General features: G+C 37.6%; 3 protein-coding genes across 3 annotated transcripts; 2 read left to right on the top strand and 1 right to left on the bottom strand.

Annotated features, from left to right (window-relative positions):
• Positions 1-503: 503 nt before the first annotated feature.
• LOC113768235 (transcription factor MYB4-like) lies at positions 504-2,131 on the top strand. The gene is made up of 3 exons (XM_027312506.1): positions 504-732; positions 879-1,008; positions 1,200-2,131. Exons 1-3 carry the CDS (start codon positions 600-602, stop codon positions 1,921-1,923), a joined length of 987 nt encoding a protein of 328 aa, XP_027168307.1. The 5' UTR covers positions 504-599; the 3' UTR covers positions 1,924-2,131.
• A 3,765-nt stretch (positions 2,132-5,896) lies between these two features.
• On the bottom strand, positions 5,897-7,058 carry LOC113768713 (transcription factor WER-like). The gene is made up of 3 exons (XM_027313168.1): positions 6,834-7,058; positions 6,510-6,639; positions 5,897-6,425 (listed from the first exon to the last, which is right to left on the bottom strand). Exons 1-3 carry the CDS (start codon positions 7,006-7,008, stop codon positions 6,098-6,100), a joined length of 633 nt encoding a protein of 210 aa, XP_027168969.1. The 5' UTR covers positions 7,009-7,058; the 3' UTR covers positions 5,897-6,097.
• Positions 7,059-16,621: 9,563 nt separating this feature from the next.
• LOC113767844 (AP2-like ethylene-responsive transcription factor AIL1) lies at positions 16,622-20,249 on the top strand. The gene is made up of 8 exons (XM_027312047.1): positions 16,622-16,925; positions 17,118-17,805; positions 17,948-18,030; positions 18,332-18,420; positions 18,536-18,609; positions 18,725-18,775; positions 19,006-19,082; positions 19,621-20,249. Exons 1-8 carry the CDS (start codon positions 16,622-16,624, stop codon positions 20,247-20,249), a joined length of 1,995 nt encoding a protein of 664 aa, XP_027167848.1.
• Positions 20,250-21,834: the final 1,585 nt, after the last annotated feature.

Genomic DNA, 21,834 nt, shown 5'->3' with positions numbered 1-21,834 from the left:
TGGTCCGACAATATATCATGTTGAGAACCAAGTAGCTTGCTGAATTTTAGCAAGTCAGACATTGAGAAAGATAGGAATCACAAGCGTGTCGAAAGACTTCTAGGAAAAGTTTTTTTTTTTTGTAAATTATTTGAAATTTGGTAAGCATGCAAAATCATGCGTTCATTGAAATGACCCGGCGTAAATTTCACAGCGATGAACTACTTTACGTGCAATCAGTCCCATCTAATCGTGTTCAAAAGTTTCTGTTGACAAAATATGATTAATTAAACAAGTCTTGATGGTGTTTTAAATAGCAAGAGTTAGGCAAGCACATGTTCTCCCCGGCCCCCATCACGCATGGACACCAGAAAGCTTGTTGAAGTTTAGGGATGTACGATGTTGATTGAAATCATAGGGGACCTCACAGGATCTCATGCCCCTAACCTAACAGGTAACCTCCAAAACAAGAATATAAATATATGCACGCATTCCTCTACCATTTGGGCGCAACAACGAGTACAGTTAGCTAAAGCCTGAAGGGACACTACAGGAGAGTAAGAGTCAAACTTTTTGCATTTCACGCATAAGAAAAAGAAGAGACAAACGAAGCAAGAAAGATGGGGAGAAGCCCGTGCTGTGCTAAGGAAGGCTTAAACAGAGGGGCTTGGACTCCTTCGGAAGATAGATTGCTGACAGACTACATCAAGTCCCACGGCGAAGGAAAATGGAGAAGTCTTCCCAAACGAGCAGGTCAGTTAGCTTGTTTTATCAGGATTAAATGCATAGTACTACTTATTAACAATGTGCATGCTAGATAAGGGTTTTTTTTTTTTTTTAATGTTAAAACTGAAGATGCATTATTTGGTCACGTCAAATTATAAACTGGCAAAACCTAGGCCTCAAAAGATGCGGAAAGAGTTGCAGACTTCGTTGGTTGAACTATCTAAGACCTGATATCAAGAGAGGAAACATAACTGATGACGAAGAGGACCTCATAATCAGGCTGCACAAGCTCCTTGGAAACAGGCCAGTCCACACTCACTCATATTGTTCATTCTTGATTACTATATTAATTCCGCATGCATTCAATCCACATGCATGTTTTATATTGTCGGCACGTTACTATTTTCTACTATTACATTTTCGAATTTGTAAATCTGTCGAGTAACTGATCATCGATCGGGCCATATATGTGCGTGTGTATGTGCGTCCTGCAGGTGGTCCTTGATAGCTGGAAGGCTTCCGGGGCGAACAGACAATGAAATCAAGAACTATTGGAACACCAACCTCGCCAAGAAGTATCAAAGCGGTGAACGCTTAGCCGCCAGCTCCTCCTGCACAAAACGCAACCCGTCATCAACAACGAGGTCCAGACCAGCCGCACTACTGCATAAGCTAACGAGCAGTGCTCATCAGCCGCCAAATTCAGAAAAGCGAGAAGGATCCTCTACTTATGTGGTCCGCACAAAGGCTAGAAGGTGCACTAAAGCTTTCATCAACGCTGACTTACAAACTTCCTCTGCACAACAACCCGGTATTTTGGCGGTGAAATGTCCAGTGCCGTCTGGGGCTGATCAGGCCAAAGACGACTCCAACGAAACTCGTACTGCTGACAATAGCGAAAAAGTCGGCCCCGTCCCAGCTTCAGGTGGGGTAACCGAATCGCCCCCAACTTTTTCAGGAGAAGAAGGCTACTCTTCGGGCTTCATGATGGATTTTGAAATGGACAACGACTTCCTTTCTGATTTTCTCAACATGGAATTCGAACGAGATTTTCCCGAGGTAGTAGCACAAGGTATTGATAATATTGAGGCCAATGATTTCTCTTTCAACTGTTGTCCAAGAGCGCTTTCCCATGATGATCGGAATGATCATGCGGATCTTGGTTCTATTACAGATCTTCTTGATACTGCTGTGACCTGGCTTCATGAAGTCCAGTAAAGCAAGTTATTTTTTTTCCTTTTCTTTGTGGGTTTGTAGATTCGCAATTATAGCCTTATCAGTAAATTAATAGCTACGAAGTTAGCGTCTCATTGTACCAGAGAATAAGTGCGCTTGTACGTTTTTTTTTTTTATTATTATTTTTTTGTTGGGTGTATATTATCTCTGTGATTATTGATAAAATGGACGTTGGAAGTTTGATAAGTAATTTGTTGCTAGAGGAAGATGTTTACAGCTTTCACGTCGCTTTAGGAGTCAAGGAGGCAGCTGTATGCATGGTTGTCTTTTATTTCTACTATTACTTTCTTCTTGTTATTCCGCCTTTTCTGGAGCGTCAGCTAGCTGTATATTACTTAATTATTTGGAACCTATTGTTGGAAAAACTTTCATCATATCATATGCTAATTAAATGTGTCGGTCGTCACGTGATTTTTCAATTTCTCCTCTTAATTAAATGCTGTGGCCCTCACAGTCACAGCATGCTGGGTTGGAAAATTGGGGTTCAGTGAGTATGCGGCTCTTGAGGAAACCAAATTAACTCAACCAAACACGAAAAGAAAAGCGATTATTTAATTTGCATGGAAAATATCTCACACTCGAACAAAACACACCCTAAACCAAGAACTTGTTCACCTCATCACACATGAACAAACCTAATATTCCTTGGCATGCCAAATCCTTATAAGAATACAAAACCACCGTACATTTCTACTCGGGCGTTGGGAAGGATCTCAAGTTCATATTTCATCACGCTCAAAAGAGGAACAAAATAACCTGCTGTCTAAAATTCAGAAGGTGGTAATTGCGTGGAAAATTCAGAAACTGTAATGTGGTACCTGCTCCGAGAAGCCTTCTTAGAGGTACCTGCTGTTTATGCTGCGCTTGGCTAACCAAGCAGCACAATTATTACCAGGCTCCTTTCATCTTCCCAGGCACCGACACAAAAAGGAAAACTTGCCGAAAATGGTGCATATATAACCTTCGTGTAGCGTTCATTAATTAAAGACGCATTTGCAAGTTTGCATTTTTCGGAAGGGAAATGGGTGGTCCAGCATATTTATTTGATACAGCATGCCCATGTCAGCAGTCCGTCAATTCATATCAGCAATATTGGTTAATGACAAAAAAACATAAAAGGACTGCGATTGCAAGTCCCCCAGCAGATGGTTCCCTAATTCTAATTCTAGTAGTAGTATCTTATTTTCTCATGAAATTTTTATCGGAGTATTCAAGTTCCCACAAAGGATCCTAAACATGCCCAGAGGTAAGATACTGTCGGTCCCCAACCTTGTCATATTAGTCAACCTGCCTCTTTCAGCAAACATACATATGGGCCTGGTACAGTGACACGAATGACAACCCTGTCTCCGTTTAGATCTCCTATTTTTGCGATGTTTTTTACTGTAATAAAATTTTTATAGTATATTTTGAGATATTTAAGAGTATAAGAGTTTTTATAGTATATTTTGAGATACTTTTTAAATATTTTAAAAAAAAAATTGGACTATTTTTTAGAGTACCTTTTAGAATATTTTTTAAAAATTTTAATAGTAATTAAAAAACTAATTTTTGAAAAACTCTTGAATCCAAACAGACCCACTAGTTATCCCAGAAAGAGAGCCGTACGTCCAGTTTATACATATATATATATATATAGAGGTCATCTTGATTTAATTATATGTTTGTCTTAATTATGTTCGCTGAATAAGTATCTCCAAATAAAATTCTCATTGAACCGCTAACGACGGTCGTCAAAGAACGAAAAGAAATTGCGAGTAACAAGACACAACAAATACTCCCTCATAGAAGCCTTGACTTTGATGCATGGCGGAATTTCTCATTCAATTCAGAACCCTGGTTCCCTATGTATGGATTAGGCAAAATATATTTGATATTTTGATTCTACTCTTTTAATTTCAAGGCTTAGAAAGCATGCTCACTTAATTCATAAATTTTTTTTTTTTTTTTATGAATTATAGAAGCATCACAGACGTTATAATTTTAAAAGTTACGAACATATAATATTAATTAACATCTTTCAATCAATATTTGAGTAGCTTTCATTTAGCGAAAATGTCTAAGATTCAAGTGTAGAAATATTATGCGGATAAGGAGATATATTATGCGGATAATGTTAGACAGACGTGGAATTTCAGAAGCCAACGGTAGTTGTAAGTTTTTAACACTCCTATTTTCCAAAAATTATTTTTATTTTTCGATGTATTAATGATGCCAATTAGTAGCAATTAGAGAGAAACAGTTAACAAAAAGGCTATCTAACTGTCCGGTGGCGGTTTGGTGAGGAATGGCAATCACGTTGCCTATCTAACTGTCGTCTCAGTTTGCTTAAGAACCAAAAACAACGAAAAACATGTGTGTGTGGGGGTCCATCAAGAATAATACTATAGTCCAATCAAAGAGAGGATCAAAAGCATTTCACGCAAGTTGGTCATAATTTTTTAAAAAAAGTTATTTGTTGTCTTCTGGGGTTCGCACATTAGGTGCAAAGATCCACCTCCGAATGAATGGACGTATTTTTATATTTTTTTATCGAGACGATAGAATTTTTATAATTTAAACTGACCTATTTAAAAAAAAAAAGAAGAAATTAGATATGAATAAAAACTCCATCGAATCTGGTCAATAAAGATCGTCACATATTATGACATTTTTTGTGAGAGATAAGATTCGAACTTTTGCCTCCCGCACCAGAATGGACGTATTCGATGGCAACATTTCCATTGTCGCGTGCTTCGAGATCTGAGGTTATGTCAGTTTGGGTTCATGATTTCCCGTTTCGCTCCTTCCAGTTCCAGTCATCAAGAAGATTGAAATTGTAGACCGACTAAATTAATGCCCTGCTGCAATAGACTAACATACTCGTGCAGAGCGCACTTGTCACGTACATGGATTCAAAAGATTTGTCACGACTTTTTTCCTGTACGGATGCTTTATGAGATTGCTAAATATATGTTTCTTAGAAGACTCCATAAATTCACTTTTCTTATTAAGTATGATCAAGCATGTTGCATTATTTTTATCCCCGTAAAAACAAACATGTGGACTTGATTTTAGATTAACTTATTCATACATACTGACTTTTGTTCTTTTACTCCACAAAAAAAAAAAAAAAAGTTTTTAGATTTGACTGTGCCCGCCCCTCAGAAAGGAGCTGTACATGTTTGATTAAAATTAATTTCAAATCTAACCGTATTAGTAGTTATATTTTCTTTTTGTTTTGATTTTAGAAAGCTCCCGTAGAGAATTGAAGATTTCTAAGGATGTTCTTTAGAAATTTAAACTTTTGTCCCACCACAACTTTAAGATATTTTTTATATTATATAATTAAGTTTAGATTTGTTAAAAATTTGCCCCCTCGGGATATAATTTCTAGTTCCCTCTATGTTTTTGGTTTCAAGCCATACTTTTCTTGATGATGGGTGCGTCCTCTACTGTTTGCAAAATTATAATCTTTTTTTAAGGCACGCGAGGTCTGCAATTTTTTAAGCTTAATTTATGTACTTGTAATTTTTTACTAGTACCCTACTTGGGTTAGTTCATGAATTATTAAGAGCTTCAAAGTGATCGAGATTCAGAGACCATTCAGAGGATGTTTAATTAATAATTATGCTGCTGTATTATGCATAGATCGGCATTGTGGCTCTCTTTTCCTGAATGTTAGCAAATGTAGTACTTATCCAACAAAAAAAAAGATGGGTAGATCCTCAAGTTCTGGAGAAAATGACCGAGTCTACGTCCTCATCAAGTTCTGCAAATATTCATTTATCTTTTCGAACCGTCTTTTACTTCCATAGTAATAAGAATTCACTGGGAGCAATTAGAGCACAAAGATTTGGAAAAAAGAAAATAGAGTGCAAAGATGGGAAAAATACAGCGTCCGCTGAATGAGTAGTGTTACTATTTTTGAACTGCATCTAATCAACTGCGCCACGGTTGACATTCCGTGCAGTTTAATTTAGAGCAACCATACGTTGTCTAAACTGCAAATTATTTAAGTAATCTACAGATTTTTATTGGACGTAGAGCAATATAACGGAAGTTCCGACATCTTGGACAGCGGTAGCAGCAACCCACCTATTTACATAGTAGTTAGGTTATCCACTAATTTTGGAGGCAATAGGTTCTACTAGTAATAAGAAAGAGGATCAAGGTGTCAGCCATCATCCATTTCGGTGAATTTGCTGATCCACTCTAAAGTCATAGGATCCTCGTTGGAGAAATCAAAGAAGTCGTCTACATCGAAGCTCAGTTTTGAATCTCCAGGAGCACCACCAGAAGATGAATTCCCTTCTCTCGTCCTATCCGCTTTAACCTCATTCATCATCGCCTTCCTTTTCTTCCGAATCCTAGAGCATCCCATTTCTGCAGTTCCCTTGCTTTGTTTCTCCTTTTGGTGAACTTTCTTGCTCAAATGAGAATTCCAGTAATTCTTGATCTCATTATCCGTTCGACCTGGCAACCTTCCCGCTATCAAGGACCATCTGCAATTAATCGACGGAAAAAGTTAAAACAAAAATCCTTATCCAATCAATTTTCTAGTCTACGTCCATGACGAATATTGTCACCTGTTCCCCAGAAGTTTATGAAGCCTAACAATCAAGTCTTCTTCTTGATCAGATATGTTTCCTCGCTTGATGTGTGGTCTCAGATAGTTCATCCATCTCAGCCTACAACTCTTACCGCACCTTTTAAGGCCTGCAGATGATCAGGTAATCAGCACTTAAGATTATTGGTTATCATGCCACGAGGAATTGCATACAAATTCTTTAAAGTGTTTTATTTTTGGTAAACGTTTAAAGTTTTTCTCTTTTTTTTTTTTTGGGAGATATTTAGATAACCGAATGTGCGCGACTAAGACTTTATAGAGTGCTTCAAGATAGTAGCATGACCTGCTTTGGATGCTATAGTCTTCCATCTCTTTGGACCATAGATCTCAATAGCTTCAGCCAGTTTTCGATCTTCTTCATCAGTCCATGACCCTCTGTTCGCTCCTTTCTCGGCCGATTGATTTTTCAACATGACGGCTGGATTGACTTCCTCCTTTGCTGATTCATGATCATCCATTGAACCTCATATGTAAGCATGCACGCACAGAGGGATCAGAGCTAGGTGAAGAGCAGGGGGTACTTTGTTGGTGTTTTTTTTTTGGGGGGGGGGGGGGGGGTGTTGAATACTTAAATATGTACTAGTTTCTGGACCATTTTGTTTTTAGCTGAAGAGAAGGATATTAAAATAGGGGTATGTTGATCAAGAAGCTTAAGTCCATATATATACGTTCGAAGGGTTAGGAATGTTAGATCAGCAGCTTTTGGAGGTATTGCAAAGAGGACGGCACTAAGCTTGATGATTGAAGATTGAGTGCCCTTAAAAGTTTGGATATGCTACATGCAATGCTATTCGTAGAAAGGCTGCCAAAGCACAAAAAAAAAAGGTTTGCAATAATACTACACATGGTGCGTTTAAATCAGCTTTTGATAGGAACAAAAGAAAAATTAATAATAATAAAAGGTAGAACGATGAGACAAACGTTCTTTACAGCATTACAGGACCAGCATGCTGAAATCCCTTAATGCTCCTTGCCCAGTGAGCGAGCTGTATATGGGACCAAAAGTTCTTTATTGGACAGATAGGTTTTTCCTCTTTCAAAAAAAAAAAAAAAGGTGTAGGTTCAACGCGTAGCTTTGACAACATACAAGTGTTAAACTACACGAAAATGAGAGTCCTATTGCCGGTGTAATACACTAGTAATGGAATGGCTAATTCTGGCTAAAAATCTTGTAAATCAAACGTGGAAGCTGCAATTCTTTGCTTTGAAGAGTATGATCGAGGTCTTTTGCACATCAGATGATTACTATGTTGCTGGGTGAGATTCGTGAGACTATTGAAGGTTGAGGCCAGAAGAGCAATGCAAGGACGTACGCCTGGAGCTGCAAACACTAGTTGTGCTTTTCAGACTTGCTTAGCATGTAAAGATGGCACTCGGGTCTAGCCTTTTGAGTGCATGAAGATCTATTTTGATGGGTAAATATCAAATCCTCTTTAGTTTTTGGGTAAGTTCTTGGAACAGCATGTGTACGAAAAGTATAGGGTCCTCATCATCTAATATGCCCAGGAGAAATGGATTTTCTGACCGCCTGATAAGCTTTCACTTACTCGGGGGATCGGAGTACATAAGATGATGGCTCTACTGTATGTATAAGCACGCTCCACAAGAATTCTTATCTGTTCATGCTGATTCTTCAATTTGGAATTCAGGACATTCTTCTAACCAAAATGGCTATGCCACCAACAACAAATGAAAAAAAAAAATAACACCTCGAGTGAGACTTCAGAATTAGTAATTACACTGGTCAATCGACACCTAACTCGTTAGGCGCACACGCCCATTTCTTTCTCTCCAGGCTTTCGATGCGAAAGTAATACCAAATCAATTTGCAAGTCATTCTGAATTCGTTTCACGAGATTTGCAAGTCATTATTTAGAGGACTGACAGTTTCAACATTATTTGTTTGGTCCAAATGAGTCAAGAAAGAAAGAAGGGCAAGTGTTGTGAAATAGGCCATAAGGAAGGATATCACAGTCTGATTTGTCTACTAGAGGGTTAGGTTGAGGTATATATAACGCAAGGAAGGCTGGAAATGTGGGAAAACGACCGACAAAATTACTGGTAATTACCACTGCACGCTCTAAGTTTGTTGTTATTTTTTGCTTGGGATGTGGCCCTCGTTGGAGTAAGAAATTCAAAATGCGGTGCAATGATTGAGAGGACGAGTGTCTATGACGTACAAGAGCCTGAATGAAGCCAAATCATGAGGCTTTCCTTCGATTCGGTAACAAACGCTACCTGACTACTTGAAACAGGTAGCTACTCTTCTTCAATTTGGAGCCATGAATAACCAATACGGCTGTAGCAGCTAAAGAATAATGATAAAAAAAATTGTGGATTGTCTACTCTTAATTTTAATCTCCAAGTATTTTTTTTTTTTGTCGATACGATAAATTCCTATAATCTAAACTAGCCTATTCTAGGGGGGAGGCCGGAGGGGGAGGGGACTCGATGTGAGTAGAAACTCCATCGAAGTTGATCAATGAAGACCGTCACATAAAGTGACAATTTTTGTGGGAGGTAAGGTTCGAACCCTTGACCTCCCGCACCACCAAGCCTAAGAAGGCCTAAGAAGGCTTGGGATGACCACTGGACCAAAGGCCCAGTGGCCTAATCTCCAAGTACTTGAGACCGCACTTTGTGTGGCGGAAGGCATTGGACACAAGCCCAATATTATACGTTATCTGCAGCAAACTCTTTTACGTGCCTACGCCACCATTTGGGAAAAGAAATAGAAAAGAAATTTCGATATGACATCGTTGAAATGATTTATGGACGTCAAACAGTTAACTGTACTGCTGACACAAAGTTGCTTGCATGATCACAAACACTTGGAATTTTTCTCTTAGGTTCTTTTCTAGAGTAAAATGCAGTTTTGATATCCAAATTTTGATCTTTTGAGCGATTTTAGTACCTAAATTTTGGACGAAAACAAATTTGACATCCAATATTACAACATTCAAGCATATTTGGTACCTTTAATGGGTATTTTCAAATTCTTATTAAAAAACAGCCATGTGCTGTCATGTGCCTAGTAACAAAATTTTTAAAAATTTTCAAAAAAAAAAAACTAAAATAACCTACTAACTTGGTGAACAATTTAAGGTGTCGCTCGTTTAAAAACAAAATTGCTTACCTAAGAAAATATCCAATCGACCTAATCTTACACGTTCAAAACCTCTTCTCTCCTCTCCATACCCTTTAATGAAAAACAAAAAATTTTGAGACTCTTGGTTCGAATTTATGGATTCAACCATTAAATAGTAAAAAAAAATTTGTGAAATTTAGTTTCAATTTGAAGATCCTTCAATTAGGTACAAACACACACACACACAATTCGTTTATAATTTCATTGCTGGACATTGGATAGCATGTATTTTTTTTTCAGTAAGAATTTCAAAAAAAATTCATCAAGGGAACCAATTGTGCTTAATTATTGTAACATTTGGTACTAATTTGTTTTTGTCCAAATTTAGGTGCCAGAATCACTCGAGAAAAAAAAAATTGGGTACTAAAACTGCATTTACACTTTTTTTCTTTAACGAATTCGCGATTTGAGAATTCGAGGAAATAAATTTGTAAAGATTCATACTTGAAGCAAAGACCCTAAATTTTAATTTGTAAGTTGTGGTCTGATAGGATGAGACCCTAATTTTTTTTAAAAAAAATATTTTTTCCCGAAAGGACTTGGAACAATTTCTAAAATCTTTGGGACATGACAGGAACTTCATGCCTCCCAACCTCACATATACCTGTGCATGGCCCACAATTCAAAAAATTTTTTACTATAAAAAGGTGAGTCAATTCACTTTTGATAGCTGGCTTAAGTCGAGTGTTTCCCCCACCCCTTTCTCTCACATTGGTCCAGTAGAAAGTTGAGTGTGAGTGTTTAAGGTCAGTTGAGCCGGCCTCTAATCAGCAATTACCTGCAGATTTGACTTTAATGGATCCCCTTAGACTGCTTGTGTTCCTTCGCTTTGTTGGAAAAAAAATTAACTTTTGATAATAGGAGTATAGAATTATTGATGCACCAATTAATTGGAGGCCCACATCAATTTATTCTTCGACTCGCGGATACGTTTCTGTGGTATAGCTAGAAAGAGAACCACGCGCACGGCTGTCACCAACTTTCCACGGGAATAAAATATTTTGAGTTAATTCCAGAAACCTCCCCTGAAACTGAAAGGCACTATTTAAACTATTTGCCTTGAAAGGAATCTCTCTACTCTCTTGTGGCGCACAATCGGATTCGGAGGGATGCATTTTTGTGTGTTGTATTTTGTTGGGTGCGATTTGGGGCGGGAGGATATGGAAACCCAGCCAGATAGATCTTGGGGTGCTCATCAGATCCAGGCCAACAATCCTAAATGATGGCCCAACATGTTGGAACATACGGACCCATAAGCTTTTGGGTCTAGAGCAGTTGGACTGCTCAAGGGCTCACAGTTTGCACAAGCTGTGGAGTGGCTTCAAGTTCTACTATTCCCCGTCAATGGGAAAAGCTAATTAATTAATTGCAAACTAATGTATTTGTGGAGAATTAATTTGCAACAGAACAGATTTCCAAGTTACAACACACAGGACAAAGCCAGCAAGAACCTTCCAGTTGATTAGTTCTGGCAAATAAAATGAATTTTAGTTGGATCATCCGTTGATTTAAGAGATAACTAACAACAACCTCCAACATAAACAACAACTTTTTTAAGCAAAACTCATCTTGGAGACTTTATCAAGGAAGTAGCAGCTTCTGCAAGAATTGAGTATTATCGTTATTACTGTGTATCCGTTTGTAGAAGTTATAAAGATTGGAAAAAATTAATTGAAAAGAAAAAAGAGGAAAAAAAAATTTTGTATCTTATGCTTATCTTGTTAGTTCCCTTGAAATATACCTAATTTACTATGTACGTGAACGCGAACGATCATGTACTCACATTTACTTTTGTAAGTCCATATTAGTAGGGGTGAGCATCGAATTCGAATTCGGTAATTCGGTAGGTTGAAATCGGTAATTTTCGGTAAATGGTTCTGGAAATATTCGACCTAATTCGCATTCGAAATAGAAAATATCGAATTCGAATTCAATCCGAATTCAATTCGGTAAATGAAAATTTACCGATTTAACCGAATTCCAGAAAAGTGCTTCTTTGGACCATTTTTCATCAGCAAACAGCAATGCTATTAAACTGATCCACAAATTACAAACTGATTGAATGTAACTGATCACAAATCACTCCAGAAATCACAAATCCACAAATCACACTGATCATTGAAATCCAGAAATCATAAACAAATCCACAAACAAATTACACTGATCCAGAAACATTTCAGCCATTGTTTCAACGGAGAGTATAATGGACACAAAAAGTTCCAACTGTGTTCATCTTTTTGCTTCAAGTTTGGTTCCTCGCAATTATAAGACTATCAAATTTTCCGGCATATGTCCACCTATACAAGCTAAATATTGTGAGAGGCAAGTAAACTGACTACAAGGATAAGCAAGCTGTTAGATTTCCATTGTCAGACAACCTAAAAAGGTTCATTGTGTTTTCTTAGAAAGAGTAAAATTAATACAAAATAATTAGGTGATTTAGATCAACTTACAAACTCGTAGCATCTGAAAACGATCAATATGAATAATCTGAAAAGTATAAACAAAAAAATTAGAAGTTCATTTCACGTACCATTTTTCTAATTAACAATTTGGATTGCAGCCATGGTTCAAAAAACGAGAAGAATTTCCCTTAAATGTTGCATCAATTGTAAAGTCCTTCCCAATTTCACACATGTAGAAGTTCTTGACTTCTTTGAATTTCATCTCCCATAGGAGAGGAGAAACTGAGAAAGTGTCTTCAGTTGAGGTCCTTGAGGAGAGGAGAAGCTCAGAAACAGCTTAGGCGGCGGCGCAAAGGAACGAAGGAGAAAGCAAGCAGAGAAAGAAACGGAGAAAGTTAGGGGTGAGCCTTCTGTAGTTGAGGAGAGGAGAGGAGATCAGGAGAATGAGGAGAGGAGAAACTCAGAAACAGCTTTTGGTAAGAGTTCAGTGGGCGGCGCCGCGGCGGCGCAAAGAAACGAGAGGAAGAGGAGAGCAGAAATAGTGAAATTAGAACAAATGCTAAATTTTAGGGTACTGAAAGTCTGAAATTGGAAGTTGGAACATCCGGACATATTATCCCCTATTTAACTTAATTCGGAATTTTGAAATTGAAAATGGTAATAATTTACCGTTTTACCAAAATAAATTCGAATTCGGTAAATCCGAATTCAAAAACTATAAAACCATTTTCGATTCTAATTCGATTTTAATTAATTCGATATCACCGATTTACCGACCGAATTACCTAATTACCGAATTCGAATTACCAAATTCAAATCGAATTCAATCGGTAATTCGGTAATTACCGTAATTGCTCACCCCTACATATTAGACGTCTATTAATTAACTCCATATGTGTTGTAATACAACTATACCTGGCAATTGGGCGGGTTTTGGGTGGGTTGATATTGAATTTTCATTTAAATGGATTACATCCAACTCGCTCAACTTTAGATTGGGTTAATTTTGGTTGGGTCATATTGGGTTATCTCAAACCCATGACCCAATATATTAAATAATAGAGTTTGATACATAAACTCTTTCAAATATATTTTCACATACAAAAAAAAAAAAAAATCACACACATAAATACATTTTCACATAGATAGATATATTTTCACACATTAAAACACTGACAAATACAAACACACACTCATTTTTTAAGTTCTTTTGAAATACAGTATTTTTACATATACAAACACACTAAAATACACATTAATATACTTTCACAAATACACACACATACTAACTGTTAAACTACTTGGATCCAATCACACTTTAAAGAAAGTTATAAACCGAAATTTTGACCCATAAAATAAACACAAAAGAATTATGCATGATAACACATCTAAGCCGTTGTAAAATTGAGAAATTAGAAACATCTAAACAATGCACACATTACGGCGCGTGTACTCACCTTGGGCTGCCATTGGATTTGTATTGTGTAGCAATTGGACACCGTTATAATCTTTATGTTCCCAGTGCTCACAACTCACAAACACCAACATTTAATAGTCATTAGGTTGCATCCCATCGAGCCGTTACAAGAATTTAGTAGCCACATGAGATTCCCGCTTGCTAAAAGCCGACTTGCGGATATGATCTTGTTTGGATGATCAAGATTTAGGCAAGTTATCGTGCACTGGGGTTACACATGATTATACGATCTGTGGGGCCCCACATATTGGGAAAATCGATGACTTAATAGATCAACTCCTGCGTGCGTGATCGTGCGTTTTGTGTTTAAATTGTTTAATTATTTTTTTAATTTAAGTTGTGTAATAAGTGCTCAACATAAATATCCAAACTGTCCAAAATATGTATGAATTTTTATTACTCAGCCCAAAATTGACTCAATACTCAACTTACCCAACCCAACCTCTCAAATTAGTGTATTATTGGATTTTGGACATAATTGTCAGGTCTAAATATAATATAGAAAACTAGCAATAGTATAAGATTTCACTGTCAAATGTCAAATTAGAAGGGTGCACTACTCACCTGTACGAATTTAAAAAAAGTGACATATAATAGCACATTGATATTGAAACTTAAAAAGTGTTGGTGGTGACTTACCGCCCAAAGGCCATTGGTTACAAGACCCCTCTCTATTGGGAAGATCGATTTGATAATGGATTGGCCAAGTATCAGGATTGTTTCAGCTGCTTTTCAGAAGCAGAAGGGCGACAGCATTGAGCGAGACCCATTTGTCATCATGGTGGCCATGAAAGTCTTTCCAAGTATCTGACCACGTGTCCACAAGGCACTTGTTGGATTTCAATCACAAATATCAGGATGAAGGATCCAGATTCCACGACAAGTTTGTAGTTGTTCATGCAAAACCCTAATACCACCACAGCCAAACCCTGCCTCCTGTCCTTGACGCTGTCGCGTTCAGTCCCTGCAACACAACTGATGCGAGAAGGAAATGTCTAAATGAATGAAAGGGTAGGAACGAAAATCTAGACATATGCCAAAACACCCAGAAACAGAGAGACTCTCAGAGCCGATTCCTCAACCTCAATGCCACCATACTCATACATCGAAAATTGGAAATTTTTGTCATCATAATTCTCCTGGTGGACTCAACAACAACATTAATGTTCGTAATTTTATAGATTTACTTCCCCCGACTCTTGAAAGAACGTACTAGTATAATTTTTCGGGGAGCTCTGCGTGCTCTTTTAAGTTATATTATTGATCGGAGAAGAGAGAGCGTACAATTATCAATTCTTAAATTATTTTAAAAGTTTAAAGCACGAAATGATGTAGCAAGATATAAGCGGATGAATTATGAAAGGAATCATAGCATTTTCTTAATTTTTAAACTAGAGAAAGTCAGTAAATTACCAGCCCATCTCCCAATCGCTCTTACTCCATAATTTAAAACTAAAACCCCTGGTATTTTACCATTAAATTGTTTTGGACAGTAATGCAATTTTATTCGATATTTTTTACCACGCATGTACTACCCTTTTTTCTTATTGTCATTCTTATTCAAGAAAAAGACTTCAAATTTCACAAGATAAAAGATAGAGAGGTGAGGATCTTGAACAAAAAATTGCACAGTCACCTAACTATTATTCTTGTCAAGAGTTTGGAAGCTTTTTTTCCTTTGTCATTTGTGGGTGCTCACCTTGGTCTTCTCTGATCTTCAATGTTGAGGTGATTATCTCGACTCCTTAACACTAACACGCATCTCATCTTTGCCTTCCTGAGATGAGTATTGTCTCGATTTATTGATTCGGTTTCGCCCTCAAGCATGATCATCTGCCTTGACGTTTGACATCTACAGGTAAAGTTGATTAATACCTGGTAGGTTGATATGATTACCGTCACCCTCCTCTCCCGACCTACCTTTGACACCGTTGTCTTAGACTGTCGTACTGTAGTTGATAGGGAGTAGAATTCATCATTTCTCCTATAGATCTGTCTACTAAAAATATCCTTATACTATTTGTGAAAAAGGTATGCGAACCCCAATCCAATTAGTTTTACAGATAACTTTCGACCTGTAATTGATTTCAGCATCGAAGTGGGACGGGAGATAAGACCCTTGATATTTCTATATCTGGACATGTGAATTCGTACTGTCGACTCGACTCGTCCGTCCGAAAATCACCTCGTCATCATTTGAATCACAAGCATGAGACAAATAATTACAAGTTAAAACAACGCAGAATGCGAAAGTTTTACACAAAATAACATATCATCAGGCGGTGTCCAAGAATCATAGTATATCTGCGGGTAGATTTACACAAATACGACGCAGGTGTATCTTATTTTACTTGGGCTGAGAGCATAACCAACACACTCCTATATGCTCCTTTTGTACGCACGAGTCTACAAATAACAACTACTACTCCCTCCCTTTTTTTATAACTGACGTTTAAGAAATTTGCTCTTAAGTACTTTTATCTGTCGTTTTACTATCCCCATGCAGCATTAATTATTTTTTCACAATTTTACCCTTTTATCTCTCTTTTCCAATACAGGGTTCTTAATTACTACTCCTAGTTAGTTTGCATTGCTTTTGGCCTAGTAAAACAGCACCATTTAGTACTCTAGTGAGAGAAAACATGGGTGAATTGGACAATTAATGAGGGTACAAAAGGAAAGTAGTGTATAGATTTAAACAATGAAAAACTTTTCTTAATTGGTGTGCAAAACCTTAAACGTCAGTTATAAAAAAAGGGAGGGAGTAGTAAAGTAGAAGTACCGGTCTGGTGCTAGCTTAGAAGTTTGAGCTGAAACCCCACCCACATATATACATACATAGGAAGGAGACGACGGACAACTCCCAAGTCCCCCCACACAGGAGAGGAGAGGAGAGGGGAGGGACAAACACAGTGTTCTAGAGAGAGATCCCACCATCTGAGTTTGTGGCGTGAATTCTTCGAGAGATCTATTGTGGGTTCAATGTTGGGTAACTCAACCAGTACTAATAGTCGTACGACAATAAAGTAACTAGTAGCAGTATGAGTAACTGGCTGGGGTTTTCTCTGACTCCTCACCTGAGGATCCATGATGATGATGATGAACAGAATGATTTTGGAGGGCAAAGTGGAGAAGAAGTGGAACAAGAAAGATGTAAAGAACAACAACAAAATGCTGGTATTCCTGGTCCTACTATTACTGGAGGAGGAGGAGCCGATCAAAACCAACAGCGCGGCGGCGGCTCTACTCCTCCTACGTCGGTGGCCATGGCTTTGCGTTCTGATGGTTCTCTTTGTATGATGGACACTTTCGGGCTCCCCTCGAGCGGTGCTGCTCACCAAGAAGGTATTGTATACAACCTCCCCTCCTCCACCCTTCTCTGCATGGCCACCAAATCCCTTTTTCTTTTCTTTTTTTTTAAGAATGCTACTATTTTTTTTTTTGAAGCAAGAATATTACTAATACTTTTAATACATAGTCAGCTCAGCAGATTTTCTTTCTTTTCCTTTTCTTTCGTCTTACAAAAAAAAATCCTAGATTGGAGGAGATATGAAAATGCCTTGGATGATGCGACTAATCTACGAAACGGAGAAGGTCCAAAGCTTGAGGATTTTATGGGACGTTGTTACACCACAAATTCTCCTCCTCCTGATCCTAGTAGCAACATTGAGCGCAGAGTTTATTGTCAGTTACCTCAGCAGCAGCAAGGGGAAATCAACGTGAATATTCCACCGCATTGCAACGATTGGGAGATGGAGATTGAAAGAAGAGAACATCTTATCACCACCACCGCCACCCCATCGTCGTCTAGGCTAATCCATCCTTCTTATCCCTTCAGTTATCATATGTATTCCCAAGATACGATTTCTAATCGTTGCGACCCAAACTCTAACATGAACGGCATGTTGTACCACGTACCGTTCGACGGTGCAACTACGGTTTCCGGATTCAAGTCGTGGCTGCGCCAAACCCCTTCTCCCGCTGATACTAACGAATTTTCAGTTCAAGAAAGCAACCAGAATAATTTTGAAGCCCTTTCTCTGGGCATCAACCCAGGCGCGGCTGATCAGCCCGGAACTTCGTCTCTAGTGTTGCAGGTGGCTGATACAAACAAAAAGCGCGACAACTCCATGGCTAATAAATCTAGTGCCAAAGATTCTGCAGCACCACGTAAATCTATTGATACTTTTGGGCAGAGAACCTCTCAGTATCGCGGAGTTACGAGGTACTCGTATGATTGAGACACTTTTTGCTAGTTTATTTATTTTAAGCATTTTTTAGTTATAAATTACTCCAATCAATACATATTGCATACAATAATGTTGGTTCAACTTTAATGGAGTAATGATGATAGTGGAACGTGTTAGGCATCGATGGACGGGAAGGTATGAGGCTCATTTATGGGATAATAGCTGCAGAAAGGAAGGCCAAACAAGGAAAGGAAGGCAAGGTATGTATACACATATATATGACGGTCCCACCAAATACTCTTTTTTTTTTAAAAAAAAATTTAATAAAACCTAGTAGTAGGAGTATTTCGTTTTCTTTGTTTGGCTAAGGCTAATTTTTTTCCCTTTTGTTGCATATTATTATGGGTTTTGGTGCATTGTGCTGTCACTATATCCAAATCAACTCAGTTTATCTAGGTACGAGTTCTTTAGCCATGTCTAGTTTGATTTGTTAAGTCTTTTGAACTTAAAAAAAAAAAAAAAAAATTAATGCTGCTTTTACCTTTATAAAATTTTGTTTAGGTGGTTACGACAAGGAAGAGAAAGCAGCGAGGGCTTATGATTTGGCTGCTTTAAAGTACTGGGGTCCTACTACTCACATCAATTTCCCCGTAAGTGTTTTTACTGATTGCGGTATTAAAATACGTATATTCGCGAGGATGGGGAAAAACACTGAACTTAATTACTACAGTATTATTAATTTACGACTAATGTGCAACATAACAGTTATGTTCGTATGGAAAAGAGCTGGAAGATATGAAGGCCATGACTAGACAAGAATTTGTTGCGCACCTAAGAAGGTAATCTTCTTTTTTCTTTTTGAGAAATGAGACTGGCTATATCAGTAGTAAGAGTCTTGATTTGCGGAAATTAAATTAAATTTAAAAAAAAAACGATCTTTATTATGTTTAACAGGAAGAGCAGTGGGTTCTCAAGGGGGGCATCCATGTACAGAGGAGTGACGAGGTATGGAGTAGTTTTCATATTATTAATTCACTGCAGCTTTTGCAATAATCGATCGGCATCAATCGTATAATGCGGATAGGGAACATCATGATGCATGTGCATGATATGACACGAACCTTTGTACGAATGTGTAGTAGCAAAGCAAAGCAATTAAGGCCTGGCCAACCCATCATAATGTCATTGTGGCTTTGCTTTCATCTTTTTAATTGGTTTGCGCTCAACATTGGCAGGCATCATCAACATGGAAGGTGGCAAGCTCGAATTGGAAGAGTTGCAGGCAATAAGGACTTGTACCTTGGTACTTTCAGTACGTTTACCCGTCCTCTTTCTTCCAAGGGAATTTACTCATGCATGCTTGGAAATTGCTATTCTATCTTCTTTTACCCTTTTTTTTTTTGTTGGGGGCGGGGTGAAAGAAGAGAAGGAACATCCCTAGAATATTCTACGTTGGATTTGGCGGATGGAGATCAGAGGTGGGACTGGGACCTATGATTTTATTGTTCGTGTAGTTCACCTCTGACAAAATTAAAAATAATACATTCGATTAATAGCCTGTTGGGAAAACTCGATTCACCTCCTGAAAGTGTTTGCAAAACGTGAGGATAGCAGCACGTATGCATAAACATGTTTACCCTGTTGTTCAACAAACGATCCTAGTGCTGGCTTCTGTTTACATTTTAATAGAGCATGGATTTTTAAGCAAAACGAGAGTTAATAGATGGATCCAACCTAATGCAGATCGAAACTCAGTTCATCTGTCAATGGGGACGGATATTGTAGAATTGGATTACTAGCTCCATGCATGCAACGAGTCATGATTAATAATTACCTTGTATTCATCTAAGGTACACAAGAGGAAGCTGCAGAAGCCTATGATATTGCGGCAATTAAATTCAGGGGTACGAGTGCTGTGACCAATTTCGACATAAGCAGATATGACGTCAGAAGAATATGCTCTAGCTCAACCCTCATCGCTGGGGACCTAGCCAAAGCCAAGCGATCCCCCAGGAACTCTCGTCCATCTTCAGTAGTCGATGGCAACAATTCTTGTGCATCCTCAGCTTCGCCTCAACCCCTTGTTGCCATCACAAACCGGGAGGCATCTCAGCATGGCTGGAACGTAATGGTATGGAGTTCCAGCACAGATCATGATCAGCGTCTGCAGGATCATGAAACCAACAGCAATGATATGCTACAATTTTCAGCCTCAGGCAGCAGGTGCTCCTCCACCCCACAAAGCCCAAAGGATCCTGTAGGTTCAACCGGCTCACCGGGGAAAAATGGAGGCGAATTTGGAGTTGAAGGAGATTATTCTCAGCTATACTTTTCGTTGGAGGGGCCAAACTCAAAGCCCAAATACGGAGATGGTAACAATAATGGAAGTGAGGATCGTGATACGAGCAGTAACCGATTGGCTAATACGGGTTCGGTTCATCCGGTCCCCATGTTTACATTGTGGAATAGTAGCATATGAGTGAGCGGCTTTGGAGGATTCAAATTTTTAGTTAGCCGGGGATAGATAGAGTTAAAGTCGAACGCTGGAGAAAACTTGAATAGACTGGGGGTTTCATTGGCCTTCCGTCGAGAAAGAAACTCAGCGAAGATGCAGAGACGGGATTATCGATTAAATTAGCTTACATCAAATGGAAATGACTTTGGGTGAAAATGGACAAATTTATGCATGTTTCCAGTCTGGTAGAGTTATAGAGTATATCTTCTTGTTTTTCCTTAATTGGACAAGCAGCCATGCCTGGTGTGGTTTCTTCATTTGGTGATTCTCCAATGATGCCCATTCGCACTTGGACTTCCGAAAAGAGTCCTGATTAGACGTGTTTCTTAGTCTCTCTGATCCTATTCCTATAATCCCACCTACCTTCTATCTTGATTCTTGACATGATAGGTGATCGATGGAGAACAGTTTATCCAACGGTAAAGGCAGATGATTTTTATTTTTTTTTTAGGAAGGCAAATGATATGTCCAGGGCTCAATTTTTTTTTTTTTCCACAGCAAAATTTGTTAAAATGCTAAAACTATTCCTTCCAAGTCCAGAAAGAGTATATTTCGACTTCAAAATAGTTTAAAATGATAAAACTTAATTTGGTATTTTATGCAAAAATTGCCGTGGAAATTAGATTTGGTCTGCTGCATTTACAACCAATGGAAAAAGCCTGCGGAAATGTGATAGTTGGAGTAATTATTCTCTCTCTCATATGTATTTGAAGATAACTTTCCAAATTGCACCACTTAAAGAGCTCTAAATCTTCCATCCTTTTTCTGGGAATTCTGATTTAACTGGATCATGTAATTACGATGTTGAAGCTATCAATTAGCAGCATTTCCTAAAGTCCACTAATTAAAAAAACCTAGCACATCACTTCAAATTGAAAACTTACCAATCTTATAGATGACTATAATTCAAAAAGGATATAAATGACTATAACAAAAAAACGAAATAACAAAATTAATTAATTTAGCAACACTAAATTTAATTTTGACTCAAGTATGTAAATTTTTTTTCTCTTTGGAAAAACTTATTAACTCATCGAATGTCTATATGAAGATTCAAATTTCGATGGAATCTGAAATTTCTTACATACATTTTAATGGTGAATAATAGCAGCTAGTAACACTATTATAAGTTAATTAATAAAATTTCTTTTATTCAATTTTTTTTGGCATTTAGTGAGCTTAGGACATTTTAGTAGGTTTTTCCCTAAAATTTATATTTCTTGAATGTTATACTTTATCAAATATGTTTTTTTTCAAATATTTTATAATTTTAATGTTGGATTTTTAAACTTTGACATTAAATTTGGAGTACATAAATTATAAATTTGACATTTCTCTTGCACTTAGAATAAATTCTATATTGATCTGTTGTGCAAGTAAGTATCTAGATAATTTTTTCTACAACATATATACATCAAAAAGGCACTTAAAGAGAATTGAAATATGGATTTAAATCAATAGAGATGTGTTTAGATGGTCATCTTTAGGAGTGTTTAAGAAAAAATTCTTAGATTGAATATTTAATTAAAAAAATATTTTATAAACCCGT

Source organism: Coffea eugenioides, chromosome 4, assembly GCF_003713205.1.
Source record: "Coffea eugenioides isolate CCC68of chromosome 4, Ceug_1.0, whole genome shotgun sequence".
Taxonomy (NCBI): domain Eukaryota; kingdom Viridiplantae; phylum Streptophyta; class Magnoliopsida; order Gentianales; family Rubiaceae; genus Coffea; species Coffea eugenioides.
Note: the sequence above shows the minus strand (reverse complement) of the source record. Positions and strands in the feature narration are given on the sequence as shown.

Bases quoted from the DNA above. Each gene is read 5' to 3' on its own strand.
- LOC113767844 (XM_027312047.1), top strand. From the start codon at position 16,622: ATGAGTAACTGGCTGGGGTTTTCTCTGACTCCTCACCTGAGGATCCAT. The intron at 18,421-18,535 runs GTAAGTGTTTTT...GCAACATAACAG, and splicing joins CTACTCACATCAATTTCCCC to TTATGTTCGTATGGAAAAGA. The intron at 19,083-19,620 runs GTACGTTTACCC...TATTCATCTAAG, and splicing joins CTTGTACCTTGGTACTTTCA to GTACACAAGAGGAAGCTGCA.
- LOC113768713 (XM_027313168.1), bottom strand. From the start codon at position 7,008: ATGGATGATCATGAATCAGCAAAGGAGGAAGTCAATCCAGCCGTCATG. The intron at 6,640-6,833 runs GTCATGCTACTA...GATCATCTGCAG, and splicing joins GACTATAGCATCCAAAGCAG to GCCTTAAAAGGTGCGGTAAG. The intron at 6,426-6,509 runs GTGACAATATTC...GATTAATTGCAG, and splicing joins CATAAACTTCTGGGGAACAG to ATGGTCCTTGATAGCGGGAA.
- LOC113768235 (XM_027312506.1), top strand. From the start codon at position 600: ATGGGGAGAAGCCCGTGCTGTGCTAAGGAAGGCTTAAACAGAGGGGCT. The intron at 733-878 runs GTCAGTTAGCTT...GGCAAAACCTAG, and splicing joins AAGTCTTCCCAAACGAGCAG to GCCTCAAAAGATGCGGAAAG. The intron at 1,009-1,199 runs GCCAGTCCACAC...TGCGTCCTGCAG, and splicing joins CACAAGCTCCTTGGAAACAG to GTGGTCCTTGATAGCTGGAA.